The sequence below is a fragment of the Diabrotica undecimpunctata genome, chromosome 4, assembly GCF_040954645.1.
Source record: "Diabrotica undecimpunctata isolate CICGRU chromosome 4, icDiaUnde3, whole genome shotgun sequence".
NCBI classification, from domain to species: Eukaryota; Metazoa; Arthropoda; class Insecta; order Coleoptera; family Chrysomelidae; genus Diabrotica; species Diabrotica undecimpunctata.
Genome location: NC_092806.1, coordinates 9,761,416 through 9,778,967, shown reverse-complemented (window position 1 = coordinate 9,778,967; position 17,552 = coordinate 9,761,416). Strand labels below are relative to the sequence as shown.

At 30.4% G+C, this 17,552-nt stretch overlaps 5 protein-coding genes across 5 annotated transcripts; 2 read left to right on the top strand and 3 right to left on the bottom strand.

Moving 5' to 3' along the window:
- Nucleotides 1-177: 177 nt before the first annotated feature.
- LOC140439144 (18S rRNA aminocarboxypropyltransferase) lies at nt 178-1,192 on the bottom strand. The gene is made up of 4 exons (XM_072528862.1): nt 1,041-1,192; nt 683-985; nt 374-631; nt 178-302 (listed from the first exon to the last, which is right to left on the bottom strand). Exons 1-4 carry the CDS (start codon nt 1,120-1,122, stop codon nt 256-258), a joined length of 690 nt encoding a protein of 229 aa, XP_072384963.1. The 5' UTR covers nt 1,123-1,192; the 3' UTR covers nt 178-255.
- A 1,737-nt stretch (nt 1,193-2,929) lies between these two features.
- On the top strand, nt 2,930-6,720 carry Xpd (general transcription and DNA repair factor IIH helicase subunit Xpd). The gene is made up of 13 exons (XM_072527837.1): nt 2,930-3,070; nt 3,125-3,224; nt 3,282-3,536; nt 3,597-3,830; nt 3,893-4,113; nt 4,588-4,864; nt 4,986-5,200; nt 5,259-5,430; nt 5,512-5,610; nt 5,662-5,841; nt 6,006-6,182; nt 6,243-6,452; nt 6,505-6,720. The coding sequence occupies exons 1-13, from the start codon at nt 3,066-3,068 to the stop codon at nt 6,649-6,651; spliced, it is 2,292 nt and encodes a 763-aa protein (XP_072383938.1). The 5' UTR covers nt 2,930-3,065; the 3' UTR covers nt 6,652-6,720.
- A 1,356-nt stretch (nt 6,721-8,076) lies between these two features.
- On the bottom strand, nt 8,077-9,175 carry LOC140438123 (leukocyte receptor cluster member 1 homolog). Its single transcript, XM_072527835.1, has 3 exons — nt 9,081-9,175; nt 8,930-9,029; nt 8,077-8,864 (listed from the first exon to the last, which is right to left on the bottom strand). Exons 1-3 carry the CDS (start codon nt 9,101-9,103, stop codon nt 8,106-8,108), a joined length of 882 nt encoding a protein of 293 aa, XP_072383936.1. The 5' UTR covers nt 9,104-9,175; the 3' UTR covers nt 8,077-8,105.
- A 1,087-nt stretch (nt 9,176-10,262) lies between these two features.
- Alr (Evr1_Alr domain-containing protein Alr) lies at nt 10,263-11,150 on the top strand. Its single transcript, XM_072527834.1, has 3 exons — nt 10,263-10,549; nt 10,641-10,843; nt 10,900-11,150. The coding sequence occupies exons 1-3, from the start codon at nt 10,439-10,441 to the stop codon at nt 11,060-11,062; spliced, it is 477 nt and encodes a 158-aa protein (XP_072383935.1). The 5' UTR covers nt 10,263-10,438; the 3' UTR covers nt 11,063-11,150.
- Nucleotides 11,151-13,029: 1,879 nt separating this feature from the next.
- Nucleotides 13,030-15,528, bottom strand: Arp6 (Actin-related protein 6). Its single transcript, XM_072527833.1, has 3 exons — nt 14,236-15,528; nt 13,592-13,738; nt 13,030-13,531 (listed from the first exon to the last, which is right to left on the bottom strand). Exons 1-3 carry the CDS (start codon nt 15,311-15,313, stop codon nt 13,074-13,076), a joined length of 1,683 nt encoding a protein of 560 aa, XP_072383934.1. The 5' UTR covers nt 15,314-15,528; the 3' UTR covers nt 13,030-13,073.
- Nucleotides 15,529-17,552: the final 2,024 nt, after the last annotated feature.

Genomic DNA, 17,552 nt, shown 5'->3' with positions numbered 1-17,552 from the left:
TCAATCTGAGCTTTCTCATTTTTATACCATACATTCATTGTTGTTGTATATTTCTTTTTGATACTACCCAACAATGCCATACATAACTGATCTTGGATTTTTGTTTCTAGTTCCATTTTGAAATAATTTTATTAGATTAGAAGTTAAGATATAGATTTTACCTTATTTATGATGTTCTTAAATTAAGAATCGAAATATGTTTTTATATTATATTTTCTTAAAAATTAACAAAACTCATATAATATATACAATTTTTCACTCAGTATCACTTGAATCACTGGAGCTTGGAAAATCTGGCTGGCCTGAAAATAAAAATATAATTATTAATAACTCCTTTATTAGAAAAATCATATAAAAAACAATATATACACACTTCTCTTATCTTGTTCCTGTTTAAGTTGTTCCTTCTTAATATATTCATTTTGTGCCTCCACAACAGACTTACTATCAGTACAAGTAGCATAAATATCCAACAGTTCTTTATTTAGCTCTTCAAAAGAGTGTCCCCATGAAAATTTGTTCATATAAAATCTGGCTTCTTCTTTAAAACCTGTTATGTACATTGTAGCTGCTATAGCTTCTACACAACTCAGCTGACAAGGTCTTCCGTAATTGATCGGATTGGTAGCAACTGAAAATATGAAATTAAATGCTTAACACTTTCAAAATAATAAGAATATACCTAAGAACGGAAGCAGTCTACCATGTACAGGTTTTAAGGCTGCTATTGGTGTTTCATCTATTCTAGCCCACGAACAATCAACCACAGCTATTCCTTTAGTTTCGACAATTTCTCTATCAGCAGGACTTACGCATTTTTCTCCAGTTGGTGTTAAAACAATACCATGAAAACGTTGCTTTTGTTTAAGACATTTCACCAAATTCATTCTAGCTAATTTTCGACCAGAACATTTTTTTGGATCACATTGGTTAAAGTCCCACATTGCAACTGGAAAGTCTGGCACGCATTCTTCTTCAGAATCATCTAATAAAATAAATATTTAATAGTATGTCATAAATTGTTCTATAAATCACAGCACCTTCACTAGTTGATTCATTTTCTTCACTACAGGATGAATGATTTAAATCTATTTTACTTAATTTGTCGGAAACCTCGGTCATTTTATTTATTAAAATTGTTAAAAAAAATTAAACTGGACCGTCAATATAACCAAAAAAAATTTATAATCACAGCACAGCACGCTCCTACCTAGCAGTGCCAGTCGTGTGTTAAGAAGTAAAACGACAATTGGCGCATTGCCTAGTGCCAGGGTGCGTAACAAAGGAAAACCAAGGTTATTAAAAGACAGGTTACACGGTAACTCTGACATTGGCAGAATATAATATGTTACTGTGACGTCATCCAGATGGTCAATTTTACGAATTGTTTGAGAACAGAATAGGATAAGTGGTTTGGAGTATAATATTTTGTTGTTAAATATCGCAAGTGTTTTAGTTTATGTTTATATCTTGAGATATGATGTGTCTATAGATATCATTGAGTGTATTTTACTTGAACCCAAAACTCTTATACAAGTGTTAAGATACATTTAATGTGATTGTGTTAACCTACTTACTGGATTTTATTTCTGCTGTATTATATAGTAAAGGTGACATTGGGTTAATGCAGAAAAATGTTTAAGATAAATTATTTCAAATTTTCTTATTGTATATATAAAATTATATATAAAAAATCCAATGAAAGAAATTTAATGTTTTTTATGTAAAAATTCAAAAACAATGGATCAGTAAGTGTCTATATAAGTATAAGTGGTACTGTCTTAATAAAAGAGTTTGTGGTATACAGTTTTAAACATAAACAAACTATTAAACATACAGCCCAAAAATCTGAAAAAAAAAGGTGGTAATTAGGTATAGCCATTTAAATGTTCAGTAAAAATATTTTAATTCATTGACTTTCATTGAGTTATTTTGTAATTAGTTTTACAAAATAAAGTAAAAAAACAAATAAAGATGATTAATAATAACTTCACTTATTTGTAATTAAAACTTTTAATTTTAGCAATTCCATCGTTATTTCTACTGCCAAATAAAGAAGACGTAAAAGAAATAAGTATGAGATCAAAACGCATGGTCAGGAAAGAAAATAAAAAAATTGTCTAACATATTTACAGGCTATTAAAGAGGAGCAGATAAAAGTAATATAAATGAATACTCCTACCCAATACATTGATTTACCAGAAATAGATATAATAAAATGAGAAATAAGGAACATGAAAAAAGAAAACGTGAAACTTCAACAAAACCTAGAACTAGAACCTCTAGAAAAAGAAGATATTGAAAACAATCTTAAATCATGGATTATAGAACTTGAGACAGCTAAACTGAAAAGCGAAACTAAGTTTGAGGAAAAGACTAAACATATTTTTAAAATTCAGTAATGTAATCAGATGTTCTTGAGGAAAAAACTTCGAATTCTGATATACAAATATTTAGTAGACTATCTTTTTCAGCAAGGTTTACTTCTATGGAGGAATTTACAATAATGCACGATTTCTCTAACTCTGCAGGTATCTCCCACAATTTTTAACCAAAAGCTTTTAACTTAAAAGTCTAAAAGCATTTTTTTTTTCAATATACATAGATTAATATATTTTTAATGTTGCTGTTTTCCGAGTTCATTTCAACCAGTAAAGAGAATGAATTTGAATGTAGCATTCTCAGTGACGTCATTACCGCAATTAGATTCTCGACGCTGATTATCGTAAAGTTACCAGACAACCTGTCTATTTACTAACCTTGACTTTGACGTTACAGTGACAACGAACAATGCGTAGGAACATTGAGGTAAGATGGTTTCTTATCTCCATGCGCAGGAACGAGACTAGCAGTGCCACAAACGGAAGGGTGCACAAATAAAAACGTACGTTAACCTTGGCTATCCGTGTTACCAACCTACGTTTAATTTATCTGTCTGTGTTTATAACCAATTGGCTGAAACCTCTCCTATCTTTCACAACCCTATAAATAATTTTAACAGAAGATTTTTCTAACCGTGATAAACCGGTGATTGTCAAAATATCAGGTTAATAATAACACACAATATGAGGTAAACTATTAAATAAATATTTTAAACACTTTAATTATGACTAATTATTTTTAGGATTAGTGTTGATGGATTGGTAGTATATTTCCCCTACGACTATATATACCCAGAACAGTATGCATATATGTCAGAATTAAAAAAAGCTTTAGATGCAAAGGTAAATAATGAACTAATGTAGTTTTATATTTCTTACCATATTAGTTTATTTTTCTAGGGACATTGTTTACTTGAAATGCCCTCTGGCACAGGGAAGACTGTTACTCTGTTATCTCTCATTGTTGCATACATGATAGAAAATCCACATGCTGTTCGAAAACTGATATACTGCTCTAGAACTGTACCAGAAATAGAAAAAGTTATGGAGGAATTGAAGAAATTGGTAGAGTATTATGAAAAGATTGATGGAGAACAACCTCAAATAACCGGTTTAGTATTATCATCAAGAAAGAACATGTGTATACACCCAGAGGTAGTTTTAGTTTTCTTTTAATGGTATGTAAATGGTTAATGCTTTTTATTATTTTTACAGGTTAGTACACAAAGGGAGGGTAAGATTGTTGATGGAAAATGCCACTCACTGACAGCTAGTTATGTAAGAGACAGACACAACGATGATGATACAGTACCTGTTTGCAGTTTCTATGAGGAGTTTAATATAGATGGCAAAGAATCTGTAATACCTTATGGGGTTTATAATTTAGATGATCTAAAGCAGTATGGAAGAAAAAGGAACTGGTGTCCATATTTTCTTGCCAGATTTGCTGTGAGTATTTGCCATACCAAAACATTTTTTTAAACATGGATTATAATACAATGTTTTTGTAGATTACATATGCCAATATAGTAGTCTACAGTTATCATTATTTGTTGGATCCAAAAATAGCAGATGTGGTCTCCAAAGAACTGACAAAGGAAGCAGTAGTGATATTTGATGAAGCACACAACATTGATAATGTGTGCATAGATTCTATGAGTGTAAAGATTCAGAAAAAGACCATAGAAAGAGCCACAGCTAATATACAGTTACTAGAAAAAACCATAGCTGAGTAAGTATTACACAGAATTTTTTTTCATAATAAAATATGAAAAAATTATACCATAATTCATAATAAAAACATTCATTTTCACTGTATAGTTGAAACTATAAACAAGTTTGAGTGCAATACTGTGATGAAGTTGTTATTTTGATATTGTTTCTTGATTTTATCAAGTATTAAATTTTTTTTTATTTACCCATAGAGTTGTTGCTTCTTTAGACCCTAAATATTCCATAATATTCTTCAAAAAAAAGCACAAATTCACCATAACTATTAAACAGCAATTTTAAAAACAAAACACCAATTTTTTGTAACTAGACCAAACTTGACATGACTCAATGAATTCCAATCTCTGTATCAGTTTCATGTAACACACTACAACAGCTTTTCTATAAATAATAAAGCAAGGAAATATATTGAAATCTATACCCCTACATTTCTGATTTTGTCAATAATAATTCAGCAATCATTTTTCTTTGTTAGGATGAGAGATGAGGACTCCAGAAAACTTCAAGAAGAGTATCAAAGGCTTGTGCAAGGTTTAAGAGATGCAAATGTTGCCAGAGAAACTGATGTTATATTGTCAAATCCAGTATTACCAGATGAGATTCTTCAGGAGGCTGTGCCAGGAAATATAAGAAATGCAGAGCATTTTATTAGCTTTTTAAAAAGATTTGTTGAGTACATCAAGACTCGTTTGAGGGTTCAACATGTAGTACAAGAATCACCTGTGGGATTTCTCAAAGACTTGCAATCAAAAGTAAGTATATATATATATATATATATATATATATATATATATATATATATATATATATATATACACATTATTAAATATTTACAGTCCCTGCTGTATAAATATAAATAAAACATTATTTTAGGTCTGTATTGAAAGAAAACCTTTAAAATTCTGTGCTGAACGTTTAGCATCTTTATTGAGAACCTTAGAAATAGCTGATTTGACAGACTTCAGTCCTATAATATTAATAACACATGTAGCCACTTTAGTATCAACTTATACCAAAGGATTTACTGTAATTGTTGAGCCATTTGATGACAAAACCCCTACAGTATCAAATCCCATTTTATATGTCAGGTATTGTTTCTTAGAGCTAGTATATGTATGTATAAATTTATTTTTTTGTGTGTTTCAGTTGTTTGGATTCTTCCATAGCTATTAAGCCTGTATTTGATAGGTTTCAAACTGTAGTTATAACATCTGGAACATTATCTCCTCTAGATATGTATCCTAAAATTTTGAACTTCCATCCTGTGATTATGTCATCATTTACCATGACTTTAGCTAGGCCTTGTCTGCTTCCAATGGTAAGTAAGAGTAATCCAGGGGATGTCTTATAAAAAATTCAATATTTCTAAGACTTTTATAAATAAACAAATAATTTTTAGATTGTTTCTAAAGGAAATGATCAAGTAGCGATTTCATCTAAGTTTGAAACAAGAGATGACAATGCTGTCATAAGAAATTATGGACAGCTTCTTGTAGAGGTAAGAAAATAACTATTTTTGTTTAGAAAATGCTTAATATTGTGTTTTAAGGTCGCAGCAAATGTTCCTGATGGTATTGTGTGTTTCTTTACCTCTTATTTATATTTGGAATCAGTAGTGGCGAGTTGGTATGATCAAGGTGTGATTGATAACCTGCAGAGATACAAATTATTATTTATCGAAACGCAAGACTCAGCTGAGACAAGCTTTGCTTTGATGTACTACATTAAGGTAGGTATTATTTGACTAACTGATATAATACTATAGCATATCATCACCTAAATTATAATGACTCATGGCTAGAAATATTAATAGAAATATATGGATGCTTTAATGAATGAATGAACAGTAAAATGTTCATTCAATCACAATTAAAATCATTTGGTATATTTTAGGCTTGTGAATCTGGTAGAGGAGCTGTTCTCCTATCTGTAGCTAGGGGCAAAGTCTCAGAAGGGGTTGATTTTGACCATCATTTGGGTAGAGCAGTGCTAATGTTTGGAATCCCGTATGTGTATACACAATCTCGAATATTAAAAGCAAGGTTGGATTATTTAAGAGATCAATTTCAGGTATTTATATATACAATCTGACATTCCAATAAATTGAATACTGCATATTGTAATTTTTAGATTAAAGAAAACGATTTCCTGACTTTTGATGCAATGAGACATGCAGCTCAATGTGTGGGAAGAGCTATACGAGGAAAAACTGACTATGGTATAATGATATTCGCAGATAAGCGCTTCTCCAGATCTGACAAGAAATCTAAGCTTCCAAAATGGATCCAGGAACATCTCAAAGACTCCTATTGTAACTTATCGACTGAAGAAGGTGTTCAAGTAAGATTTTTTTATTTTGTAGTGAGACTTGACTACAATGCTTGCCTTTTAGATCGCAAAGAGATGGTTGAGGCAAATGGCTCAGCCTTTTACAAGAGAAGATCAGTTGGGTGTTTCGTTGCTTACTCTTGAGCAATTACAGGAACTTGAAGCAAAAAAAATTGCAGAACAGGGAGCACAAGAAGTTGGCATACTATAATATTAAGTCTATATATTTTGTATATATAATTTTTTTACCTAAAAAAAAATAAATTGTTTAAAAAACTGATTGAGCTATATTTTTTCAAAGTGATTCTTTAGTCTACAATGATGGTTATGGTTGTGGTCACCATACAGTGCATTCAAGGGCCCCTTAATTTATTATATAAAAATGAATCCCTGTGTCACACCATAACTTCAAAACGAATTTATCCATATCATTCATTGTTCTTTTTTTTAATTTTATAACACTGTAAAAGGTTCTTATGGAAAGAAAAAATTCAGAAAATTGACAGATTATGTAAATTTAAATAAGCATAGGAACAAATTATTATTATTTATTTATCATATGCACTGCATTGACTTTAGTTTAAGATGTTGATTTTTAATACAGGGTGATGCTTTTAAAAATACTGAGCAAATAATGAATTTTGACTTAACCTGTATTATATTTAAAGAGTAATAGGAAAATCAATTATTTTTATAATCATTTAAGAGAGTAGTAGGGTATTTTTTGCGTTTTTGTTTTAATTTTTTATTCGTTGGTATAACTCTCTAAGAGTATCCAGTTAAAATTTCAGAGTGATCAGAGCAAAATTGATGGAGTTATCTGCATTTAGGAGTGAGTGAGCACTCACATAGAAATTGGAATAAGGCAGTTTCAAGTTCTCACAATTATGCACTCGATAACAATTGAATTAGTAGAGCAGATAAAATGGCTACAGATGCAACGACATAAAGACAGTTCGTTGAAAACAGTAACAAACAGATGTTCTAGATATTTTAGCACAAAACATGTCGCTATATGGGCCTGGAAAAGACGATACTGCGTAAGTAAAAAAATAAGATTTTTTTTGTAAACATGTTTTTTTCAGAATAATTTTTCAAGTCAGTGTTCACCATATCCCAAAAGCTACTTGATTGTTCCTTCTCACATTTTGCACACTTCTTTTATAGATAAATTACTAGGTCACAATGTCAAGAGATATTGTCCATCTTGTTATAATTAATTTTATAACATAAAATTTTCGAAAATTCAAAAGAATTTACTCTTTTTTTACTTCTAAAATTAGGTGGAGAATACCAAGGAACCTCTACTGATTGTTGTAGTGAGTGGGGTAGATAATAGGTGGTGGAGAAAAACTGAGAGTAAAATTTAAAGTGGAAGAGGTATTTTAACTTATGTGATACAATTAGCAGCATGTGCATGCCACTGCAAGAAATAAAAATTATGGCTTACTGTCACAAAATTTGGAATGTAAACGTCATTGGATCTCATATGTGGTACTTTATTTATTTTGTTAGGCAACAATAGGAAAAAGCTAAAAATAAACAATTTTATATATATATATATATATATATATATATATATATATATATATATATATATATGTATATATATATATATATATATATATATATATATATATATATATATATATATATATATATATATTAGGTATAATTTTGTTTTGCCAAATATGGATTAAACTGTGAATTGTATTTAGCCTTAAAATTATTGACTTTATTGCTATTTTCTACAGGTTCATCATCTTTCTTCTTTAGTTTTGATAGTACCGCATTTGTCTTTTTTCTTTCTTCAGCTTCTCTCTTTAATCTTTTCATTCTCAAGATTTCAAGTTCTTTTTGTTTCTCAATTTTAAGTTCCATGTCTTCTGAAGAGTCTGAGGATGTTGAATACTTGCGTTTTTTATGCTTTTTGTGTTTTTTATGTTTATGTTTCTTAGTTTGTTTTAACACTGATATTTGTCTACAAATTGAATCTAATTCTTTCACACTTCTACTAGTAGATGGAATATCATCCTGTTTTACTTTTTTGTCACTTTCTAGATTGTACTTTTTAATAATATGCAAAGGATCCTCCCTAATTTTAGTTTTTAAGTTTACTTCGTGTTTTATATCTGATCTATCGGGAGCAACATCATACCAACTTTTCTTGCCTAAAGCTTCATTGGTATCTTGCCCTAAATATGTTAGATACCCTATCTGCTTTTCATACTTCTCCTTTTCTTCTTTCTTCTCTTTTTCATGTTCCTTGTTTACATGTTTTATCTCAGCAGTGCCTTCTTCCAATTCTTCAAAGAAATTAATATGCTTGTTATCATTTGTGTCTTCTTTTATGTCAAAATCAGGTTTGAATCCAGTTGTAGATCGACTTCGGTTCAATAACAATTCTCTTCTAGCTTCTCTTTCCTAAAAATACGATTTAAATAAAAATGAAACAGAAACTTTAGTTATTTCACTCTTTAAAAACTCACAGCAAGCTTTATTCTATCTTGTCTAGCCTTTTCTTCCTCCAAAGCTTTTGCTTCATCTCTTCTTACTCTGGCTATATTGTCTTTAGTACGGACATGCCACCTAAAAGTTTATTATAATACAATCATGTTAAAGAATTAATGTAGCACATACCTCTTTTTAGGTAATATATTCATCGTAAATTATTATATATTATTAATTTTAATGTTTACAAATATGATAATATAACCACAATACTATGATATAACCTAAATAGTCTTCTTCTTTTTTTGGAGTAGATTTACGCTTCGCTGTTTAACCAGATATTTTTGGCGAAATGCTATTGTTTTGCATCAGAAAACATTATTTTCAAATTACTAAATTTTGTTTATTTAATAACTTGTATTCAAGTCAAGCTGATATATTTTTTTATTGAATTCTTGTATGGTTAAAATATTAGGTACAATCCAAATCCAAGCATTGCACACACCATAAAAAGCACGCAAGGCTGAATGAAAGTGATTTTCAAAAATGAATTTATATTAAATTTTTAGGGTATTCTGTCGACATTCAGAGTAAGCCTAATATTTGACTTCAATTCTAAATAGATGAAACGTAATGAACAATACCAGTTTTCGTAGGACTAATTACAAAATATTGTATGCGGTGGAGTTGATTATTAATTTTAAAATAAAAAAAGTTATTCCTACTACCTACGTTTCTAACTATTTTATCACCCATTTAGACCAAATGTACCTCTTTGTTATCATTTACGTGTCTTTAGAGACCAACGATTAGGACTAATGCCAAGACTATTAAAAATAGCCAAATATAAAAGGAAAAAGGCAGTAGCAACAACGTTATGTATTATTATTGTTGCAGCCAGCCTTTTAGTTACTAATTTAGAACGCCGATAACGGAGATAGTGGATAAGACCATTAGAGACCATTGTGGAAAAATCAAACTTCCTACAAATTCCCCTAGACTTGCATGAAAATGACACCAAACCGATTATCGCGCAATTGCAAGAAATTAGTTTCTTGTCGTAGTTTTTTTGTTATTTTAGGATTATATTGATTTTCCTTACTTTAAAATGAGTGCAATTCTGAGTAGTTTACGTGCCTTTTGAATTTACGTCATGTATATATAGTTACGCACCCTAGCACTAGGCGATACGCTAATCGTCGTTTTACTTGTTAACACGGGACTGGCACTGCTAGGTGGAAGTGTGCTGTGGCAGGAAATAATCAGCTGACGACATACTGCGTATGCCTTTAGGCAACTTTCTTGCATTTTGCAAGTATAACTGCAAACTGTAAAATTGTGTAAACGGACTTCACATGAGAGAAAATGAAGAAAATTAATTCACTTGCCTGTGGCTGTTCAGCTATCATCACAAACGTCAAAAGCACATGGACATGTTTGTATCAAACTTCATTGCTTTCAAAGTCAATACAATATAATTTCATCAGCAATTTTGGACAAGGAAAAAATTAAGATTTTAACAAATATTATGTAAATTTTTTTATGATATGCCAGGACGTCCTTCACCATTAGATAACGAACAGTGTAGGCAGTGTACGAGTTTTTCAGACTATGTCAAATCTGCCAAAAAGAAAAGTACAGAAAATGGATCTGTCAGTGTAAGTTTTAAACTTATTACAAATTTTTAGTAAGTTTTAGTTACTCGTTTAAAAACCACTTATTATTTTGTGTCAAATGTTTAATTTTTAGGAACATGTTGAGAAACCAAGAAGGGAGGACTGTCCTTTGGATAAAGATGAGTTAGGCAATAAGACATGGGGTCTGCTTCATACAATGGCCGCGAAATATCCCGACAAACCAACTATTCAAGATGAAAAAGCAATGAAGGAATTTTTTACCCACTTTTCAAGGTTTTACCCTTGTGACCACTGTGCTAAAGATTTGAGGGATGAGTAAGTTTGTTAGATATGACATATATCACAAATAATTTCGGTTTTTAAACTTTTAGCTTAAAAGTTGACCCTCCACAAACGAAATCCCAGGAAGCACTAAGCCAATGGTTATGTAAATTGCATAATAAAGTGAATATAAAAATAGGCAAAGATGTATTCGACTGCTCCAAAGTCAATGAGAGGTGGAGGGATGGTTGGTTAGATGGATCTTGTGATTGAGAATAAATTCTTAGATAAATGTAGTACAGGCATAAACTTATATACATATTTTGTGATAATATACATTTTAATAAAAGTAACAACTGTTCTTATGTCAAAATATTTTAATTATAAATGAGTTTGATGTATTTTTATAGTCTGTTCACTATGTTTGGGAGTATTTTGACAGATTCATTGTTGGAAACATACAACAAAAATTCCTACCCATCAGTATTAGTAGCTCAAATAAACTTATTGCGCATTTCTTTTATTGAAAAAAAAAAAGAATAATTATAACTAATATAATAAACTAATACTAATCTATAAACTATAGAATTTCAAAAATAAACTTGTGTTGGAATTGATGCAGTTTTATTTTGTTACTAAACTGCTTGTGAATATTTTTTGTTTAAATATTGCTTATGAGCATAAATGTTTGGTTATCATAGACATATATTATACTATACCTAGCATACCCACTGCATGTACCGTTCGCGTCATAAAAAACTGGTACAACTCTTATAATCGAAAATCGTATTTTTTAAGTTGTGTAAATTGAGCTTTTCACATGTGTCATTCTAATTTCGAAGGCAACGTTGCCAGTTCAACGAAAATATTATATCAAACCAGCTAAAAGCAGGGCTGTGCGACAGGTCGCAAGTTTTTAGTATATTAAAATCTAAAACAATATCGAGCGTTCTCGATTAGTCAGTCACATTTATATTTAAACATTTATTTAAACATACATCTCAAAAAATTCTATTAATTTTGAAATTTTCCATTATCTCAGTACCCATACATTGATTCGTGTTTAATTATAATTTGTGAAAATATTTCATTTTGACAAACTTGTCAAATGTGACTGATGGCAAGCAATATTTTTTATGTTTAATTATGTTTAATCGTTCGGATATGTTCGAGAAGTTTTCAGTTCTGTTATAAGAGGATTTTTTAAGACAGACGATGATATCTTACTCCGCTTAATTTTATTCTCATTATCATTTATACACCGTAAATCATTTAATTTTGAAAAAAATATGCATGTCAATGGGTAGGTAAATGTTTTTTGTTTACATTTTATACATAATAATGTAAAAAAGTAATAGTCTCTTTATAGATAAAAACGGATTACAACTAGGGTGTAGATTCAACCTCCATAAGGAACATTACAGTGAGATATTGGATTGTAATGTAATACTGTCACGTTTTGAAAAGCATTTTTCTATGTAGGATAAAGTATAATGTTAGTTTTTCACATTTATCGTTTATGTAATAAATAATAAATTAATTTAAGTAGTTTGCCTGTTACTAAACTTATTGACATAACATACAGTCAACAGTTTGTGTTCGGTAAGTAATTAAGTAAAGTATAAAATTACAGTAGATGCATTCCAATGTTTCCTGTGCCAATACCCTACGTTTAAATATCGTTCAACATTTTGGACATTAACTTAATCCTCTCTCTGGTTATTAAATGTATTAGATACGGTTTTTTGTTGTTAATAATAAAAATAATACCTATCTAAATACTTTATACATTTTTGAACGTTATTTTTTACGTTTTAAGTTTTATTTAAATTTACTGAAATTTCGTTATCTGTGATGGCAACAACGAATTAATTCACGAACCATTGTGTCCAGTCTGAACACAGGTTTACATTGGGAAAAAAAAGTGTACCAGTTTTATATGACGGGAAGTGTACTTGACAAGATCTCTTGCAGTTGCTCTCTAGCACAAGAAAATTCCTCACTCCCTCACCAAAAAGACGAAAACAGATAGTGTCAGCACTTAGTTCTGCAGACTGCTCAGTCTGTGCATATATATGTCTATGGGTATAGCAATTTCCAGTCACCTCCAGTAGGCCAAAATTTAACCAATGTACCAAAATCAAAATAACCAATTTTATCAGACTTTACTTGGAACTGAGATCAGGTGAACCAAATAAAGCTTTTTTACTAGTAATAAGTATTTTCTTTTAAATCAAAGACAAATATATTTTGTTAGTTTTTAATATAAAAGTTTCAATTTTTTTTATAAATATGAGTCTGTTCCAAATGGAAACAATTCAACAGAATCCATCAAGTTTTCTTCATCTTCTGATTGTTCTGAAGATTCATTCAAACTACTATGACTTTTCAATACTGTTTTTCTTGGTCTACCAACTTGTGGAGTACTAGTTTCACTTTCAGCAGTTTGAGAAACATCTTGAGCTTGTTCTGAAACTTCGGGATTATCAGTTTTATTATCAGCGTTGGCCAAAGAGTCACTTTTTTCAAACACTGAAGTACTAGCAGTAGTATCTGGTTGTAAATCATTAGCAGTGGCATCTTGCTTGCCAAAAATTGATTTTCCTTTAATTTTATCAAGGTAACTAAAGTTTTCTTCGGTATTTTTTTCTTCCTCCTCTTTCTCTGAATTGTCTACCATCCAGCTGTTGAACCTCTGTTGGATGATGGTTGAACCAAGCTCTTCGTATTCAGATCTAGAGACTAAAATCAAAATAGGCAATAAGTATTATAAAATGAATTATATATTAGATGAAGATTTACCTAAAAATGATTTAAAATTTGGCACTTTTAATAAAGCACTGCCCCCTTTCCAACTATACGAAATTGGATCATCAGGAAGATAAACACACACATCCCATTCTTGAGGCAGCTGAGACCTTAGTTCTGCATACATTCTTTCTCTGAAACCTAAAAATATATTTTTTATTATAAAACAATTAGTAGAACTGTTAAAAACAAAAACTGGGAACAAAGTGTTGCAATCACTACAAACCTATAACAAACAAAAAAAAAACGAACTACAGGCTGGTATACTTTGTTCACTGAACCCAGTCCTAACCATAGATATATAATACAAGATAGACTGATGGTTCCCAGCCTGTTCCTCGAGTATGACAGAGAAAAGGTCAGTTGCAGCAATCAGCCTATCTTGTATTATATGCCTATGATCCCAACTGACCAGTAAAGTTTGTAATTAATTTTTTTGCTACATTGCGCATTGGTCAAATTTTGACTTCAACTGGAAGTAACTATATAACTAACCACATAATATGCTCATAGCCTTCATGATTTTTCTTCTTTTTTTAACAATAGCTGTATTTCAGCTATTAATAAGGTGTAGTGTGAATTTTTGTGTTGAATATTCTCAAACTGAGTGAACTTTATTAGTAGATTTAAATTTTTACCTGAAAAATTACAGTTTCCTCCTACAAGAACTATATTTTTAGCCAAATATTCTTGCTGGTCCTTTGGGCAACACAAAATTGACTTCACCACAGCCTCAGCAATGCCCATACTTTTCATACCAATATCAGATGGATGGAATAATATTTCAGGCACTACAAAGCGTTCATTGTTTAGCCTCAATATTTGGCAATTTTCCTCTTTTTCCTTTTGATTTGTATCATTAGGATCTTGGATATAACCTCTTCTAATATTGTTAAAGTCAGGCAAAACATAGTTTTTCACTATAGAGTTGTCTTTCTTGTTAGCAGCAAGATGAAGCTCTTTTACTACATTTTCTGCTACATAGCATGTATCTTCTTTAACTTGATTGATGACATAAGTTTCTTCCATCACATTATACTGTCTATAAGATATAAGATCTTTTAAATGATTTGTCAACAGTTTTCCTCCAACATTCAATCTCTTAATACCCTTTAAATACTTATTTCCTTTAACATAGGGGATAACATGAGTAAAGCTAAAACCAGTGTCTACAATAACACAAGCCGTATTTTCTGGTAAGTTTTTTTCCTCGATATATTTGAGTACAGCTAAATCTGTGGGATTTAAGCGAAACATAGAAGGTACTTCATATTCTTCAAAGAATATTTCGTCCATACAGTCTTGAATAGATTTGAAATTGAACAATGGTTGTGTCATGATCACTGGCTTATCATCCACTGGGCACACACTTTTACTTAAGATATAATCCCAAACTGGTTTTTGTACGTCCCATTTGGTTATATACCCTCTTTCACAGGGCATAAGAAAATAAAGTCCAGAACAATCTCTGCATTCATTTATTTGGTTACCTACAAAGAGTCTTTTTCTTTCGGACTTCGCCTTCATTATACAATTAGGTACAACAGTGGGTCTTTCATCCTTCGACATCCCAACTTTAATATTATATGCTCCATTATCCATAATAACTGCAGACATACTTTCTCTTTTAGGTGATTTAATATCATTACCAACACTGCTTCTTCGACGCTTCATTTTAATTTTATCTATAGTTTTCGGATAAATTTTTGGTTCCATTGTAAACAGTTCATTTAATAAACTACACACCTATACATAACAATAAAATTTTTACATATGTAAATATCATCAGTAAATAAACACAATCACATTCATAAACGACCATTGAACATCATTTAGTGATTTTTGACGTGTTTTTGAGCATTGAAGTAGTAAACTTAAAGTAGCTAACTTCACATTTGTTATTAGAGAGTTATTGAAGAGGTGCATCGAGAGGTGTTTTATGTCGTCCTGTAATGGACTATGGACTTTCTAATTATTATCTATGGACTATGGACGGTGCTATGGACTAGGACGATTTTCACATTTGGTCCCATTGAAGATAGCTATAAGTGAGCTGTCAATTAAAGTTCATAGAACGAAATGTTGGCGCTTGACTGTGTTGCCATGTTTTTAAATCGGGAAATAGCATGTGATTTATAATTAATAAAAATCCAATAGAACTTTAGCAAACTAATAGTAAAAAAGAAATTCTTTAAAAAAATAATAAGAATAGTATTCAGGTACTTTCCACAGGCATCTGGTGACCATCTGTAATAATCTGGCAACTGGTGGTTTGAGGATTGCCAAATCTATTAGCTTATTATCAAAGGCAAATACAAAAAAAATGTTGTAATAATTAACTGCAATTAATATGAGAAGAAACGAGTATTTATTCGTTCGTGCTGTATATAAAAAAATAAAAAAATTGCATAATTCATATAGTAATATAATAAAAATGTATTTTTGAAAGCTTCTCTATTTGTAATTGAAGCCTACAACATATACATTATAAAGACATGACAACACAGTCAAACGTCAAAAATTTGTTTTGTGAATTTAATTCACAGCTCCTTTGTAGCTATCTTCAATGGGACCAAATGTGAAAATCGTCCCATGGACTATAAAGTACCAAAGCTCTGACGTCACAATGTCCTTTCTTTTAATAAAATACAGTTGTATTTGATTACAGGAAAGGACAAAAATAAAGGACGCAAAACTGCGCACGCGTATATGTCAAAATAAAGGTGATTTTATAAAACACCTTTTATAACTCTCTATTATTCATAAGTAAATTCTGTTCTATAACTGCCTTCAAATATTTATTTATACTCTATCTTCGTAATTGAATTTTATCTAGTAATTTACCCCTTATTTAACAAATATACCCTAAGTTGAGGCTAACTTGCGCCAAATATAGGCAACTTTTTAATTGCTTTATGCAGTGTTCTTCAAGCTTTAATATTTCGTTAAACGTTAAATTATAGACCGTTCGTCATGGCAATATTCTGAGTATTCTGATAAGTTTATTGAAACATACTCACTATTAACAGCTCAAATAAACTATTATAACGGTTGCAGACTTCTTTCAATGAAAAAAGAAAAATAATCATGAATAATGGGAGTGCCTATTCATTAATAACTTGGTAATTTGTAAATACTAATCCACAAATTACATAAAATTTCAAAAATACATTGATTAATGCGGTTAATAAACCGAATGTGGATATTTTTAGTTTTTTAAATTACAATTAATATTGCCTATGCAGTGGCGCATCCAGGAGGGTTTTGGGGGTTAACTCTCCCGCCAGGGCACTATTCCGACATTGTTACTCACAAATTTTAAGGACTCAAAATGAAGGTAGCATAAAAGGTGCAAAAAGCAGAATTTTTAGAAGCTTCGTGGAGCAGACATCTACGTAAAGTACTGCTGGTTGCATAAATAATTTTGACATTGTAAATGTTGATGGAAGCCAAATCACTCATCTACATTTCTACTGGTCACACATTTTTAGATCTATTTTTGTAAAATAGTAGTAGTAGGTAAAATATTAGTTTTTAGGTTGTTGGTAAAATATTTCAATTTAGAAACTGAATTTCTAAAAATAGAACGATTTCCGAAGTAAAAATCGAAATGTCAAAATAAACTTATTTCAATTTAAAATTGTGGCTTATTCCTACTAAAAATAGTCAATTATATTATTGTAATATAGTCCATTTATTTCGACAACCTATTTACACTAATTTTAAATCTAGATAGGCCAAACATCATATCATTTTAAATTATACATCTAAAAAACTAAATTAATTTTATGATAGAGCCGCACAGTTGGCATGGACAAACTTTGCATAAAAAACCTGTGCTATATAATCTGTTTCAGTTACCATTTTTCTTGTTTTGGGCACTTTTCAATTGTGCATTATTCCTCATAATCTTGTTAAAGATTTCTTACTTTTGTTTCAACAAACTTTTTTATGT

What these genes read in the sequence shown, in the direction of transcription:
- LOC140439144 (XM_072528862.1), bottom strand. Translation starts at nt 1,122, where the DNA reads ATGACCGAGGTTTCCGACAAATTAAGTAAAATAGATTTAAATCATTCA. An exon ending in AAATGAATCAACTAGTGAAG is followed by an intron (nt 986 to 1,040) that starts GTGCTGTGATTT and finishes TTATTTTATTAG; the next exon opens with ATGATTCTGAAGAAGAATGC. An exon ending in ACAGGAACAAGATAAGAGAA is followed by an intron (nt 303 to 373) that starts GTGTGTATATAT and finishes TTTTATTTTCAG; the next exon opens with GCCAGCCAGATTTTCCAAGC.
- Xpd (XM_072527837.1), top strand. An exon ending in GGCCTTGTCTGCTTCCAATG is followed by an intron (nt 5,431 to 5,511) that starts GTAAGTAAGAGT and finishes AATAATTTTTAG; the next exon opens with ATTGTTTCTAAAGGAAATGA. An exon ending in CTTTGATGTACTACATTAAG is followed by an intron (nt 5,842 to 6,005) that starts GTAGGTATTATT and finishes GGTATATTTTAG; the next exon opens with GCTTGTGAATCTGGTAGAGG.
- LOC140438123 (XM_072527835.1), bottom strand. Translation starts at nt 9,103, where the DNA reads ATGAATATATTACCTAAAAAGAG. An exon ending in AATATATTACCTAAAAAGAG is followed by an intron (nt 9,030 to 9,080) that starts GTATGTGCTACA and finishes ATAAACTTTTAG; the next exon opens with GTGGCATGTCCGTACTAAAG. An exon ending in AAGATAGAATAAAGCTTGCT is followed by an intron (nt 8,865 to 8,929) that starts GTGAGTTTTTAA and finishes TCGTATTTTTAG; the next exon opens with GAAAGAGAAGCTAGAAGAGA.
- Alr (XM_072527834.1), top strand. Translation starts at nt 10,439, where the DNA reads ATGCCAGGACGTCCTTCACCATTAGATAACGAACAGTGTAGGCAGTGT. An exon ending in CAGAAAATGGATCTGTCAGT is followed by an intron (nt 10,550 to 10,640) that starts GTAAGTTTTAAA and finishes TTTAATTTTTAG; the next exon opens with GAACATGTTGAGAAACCAAG. An exon ending in GCTAAAGATTTGAGGGATGA is followed by an intron (nt 10,844 to 10,899) that starts GTAAGTTTGTTA and finishes TTAAACTTTTAG; the next exon opens with CTTAAAAGTTGACCCTCCAC.
- Arp6 (XM_072527833.1), bottom strand. Translation starts at nt 15,313, where the DNA reads ATGGAACCAAAAATTTATCCGAAAACTATAGATAAAATTAAAATGAAG. An exon ending in AGGAAACTGTAATTTTTCAG is followed by an intron (nt 13,739 to 14,235) that starts GTAAAAATTTAA and finishes ATATATTTTTAG; the next exon opens with GTTTCAGAGAAAGAATGTAT. An exon ending in AAATTTTAAATCATTTTTAG is followed by an intron (nt 13,532 to 13,591) that starts GTAAATCTTCAT and finishes TTTTGATTTTAG; the next exon opens with TCTCTAGATCTGAATACGAA.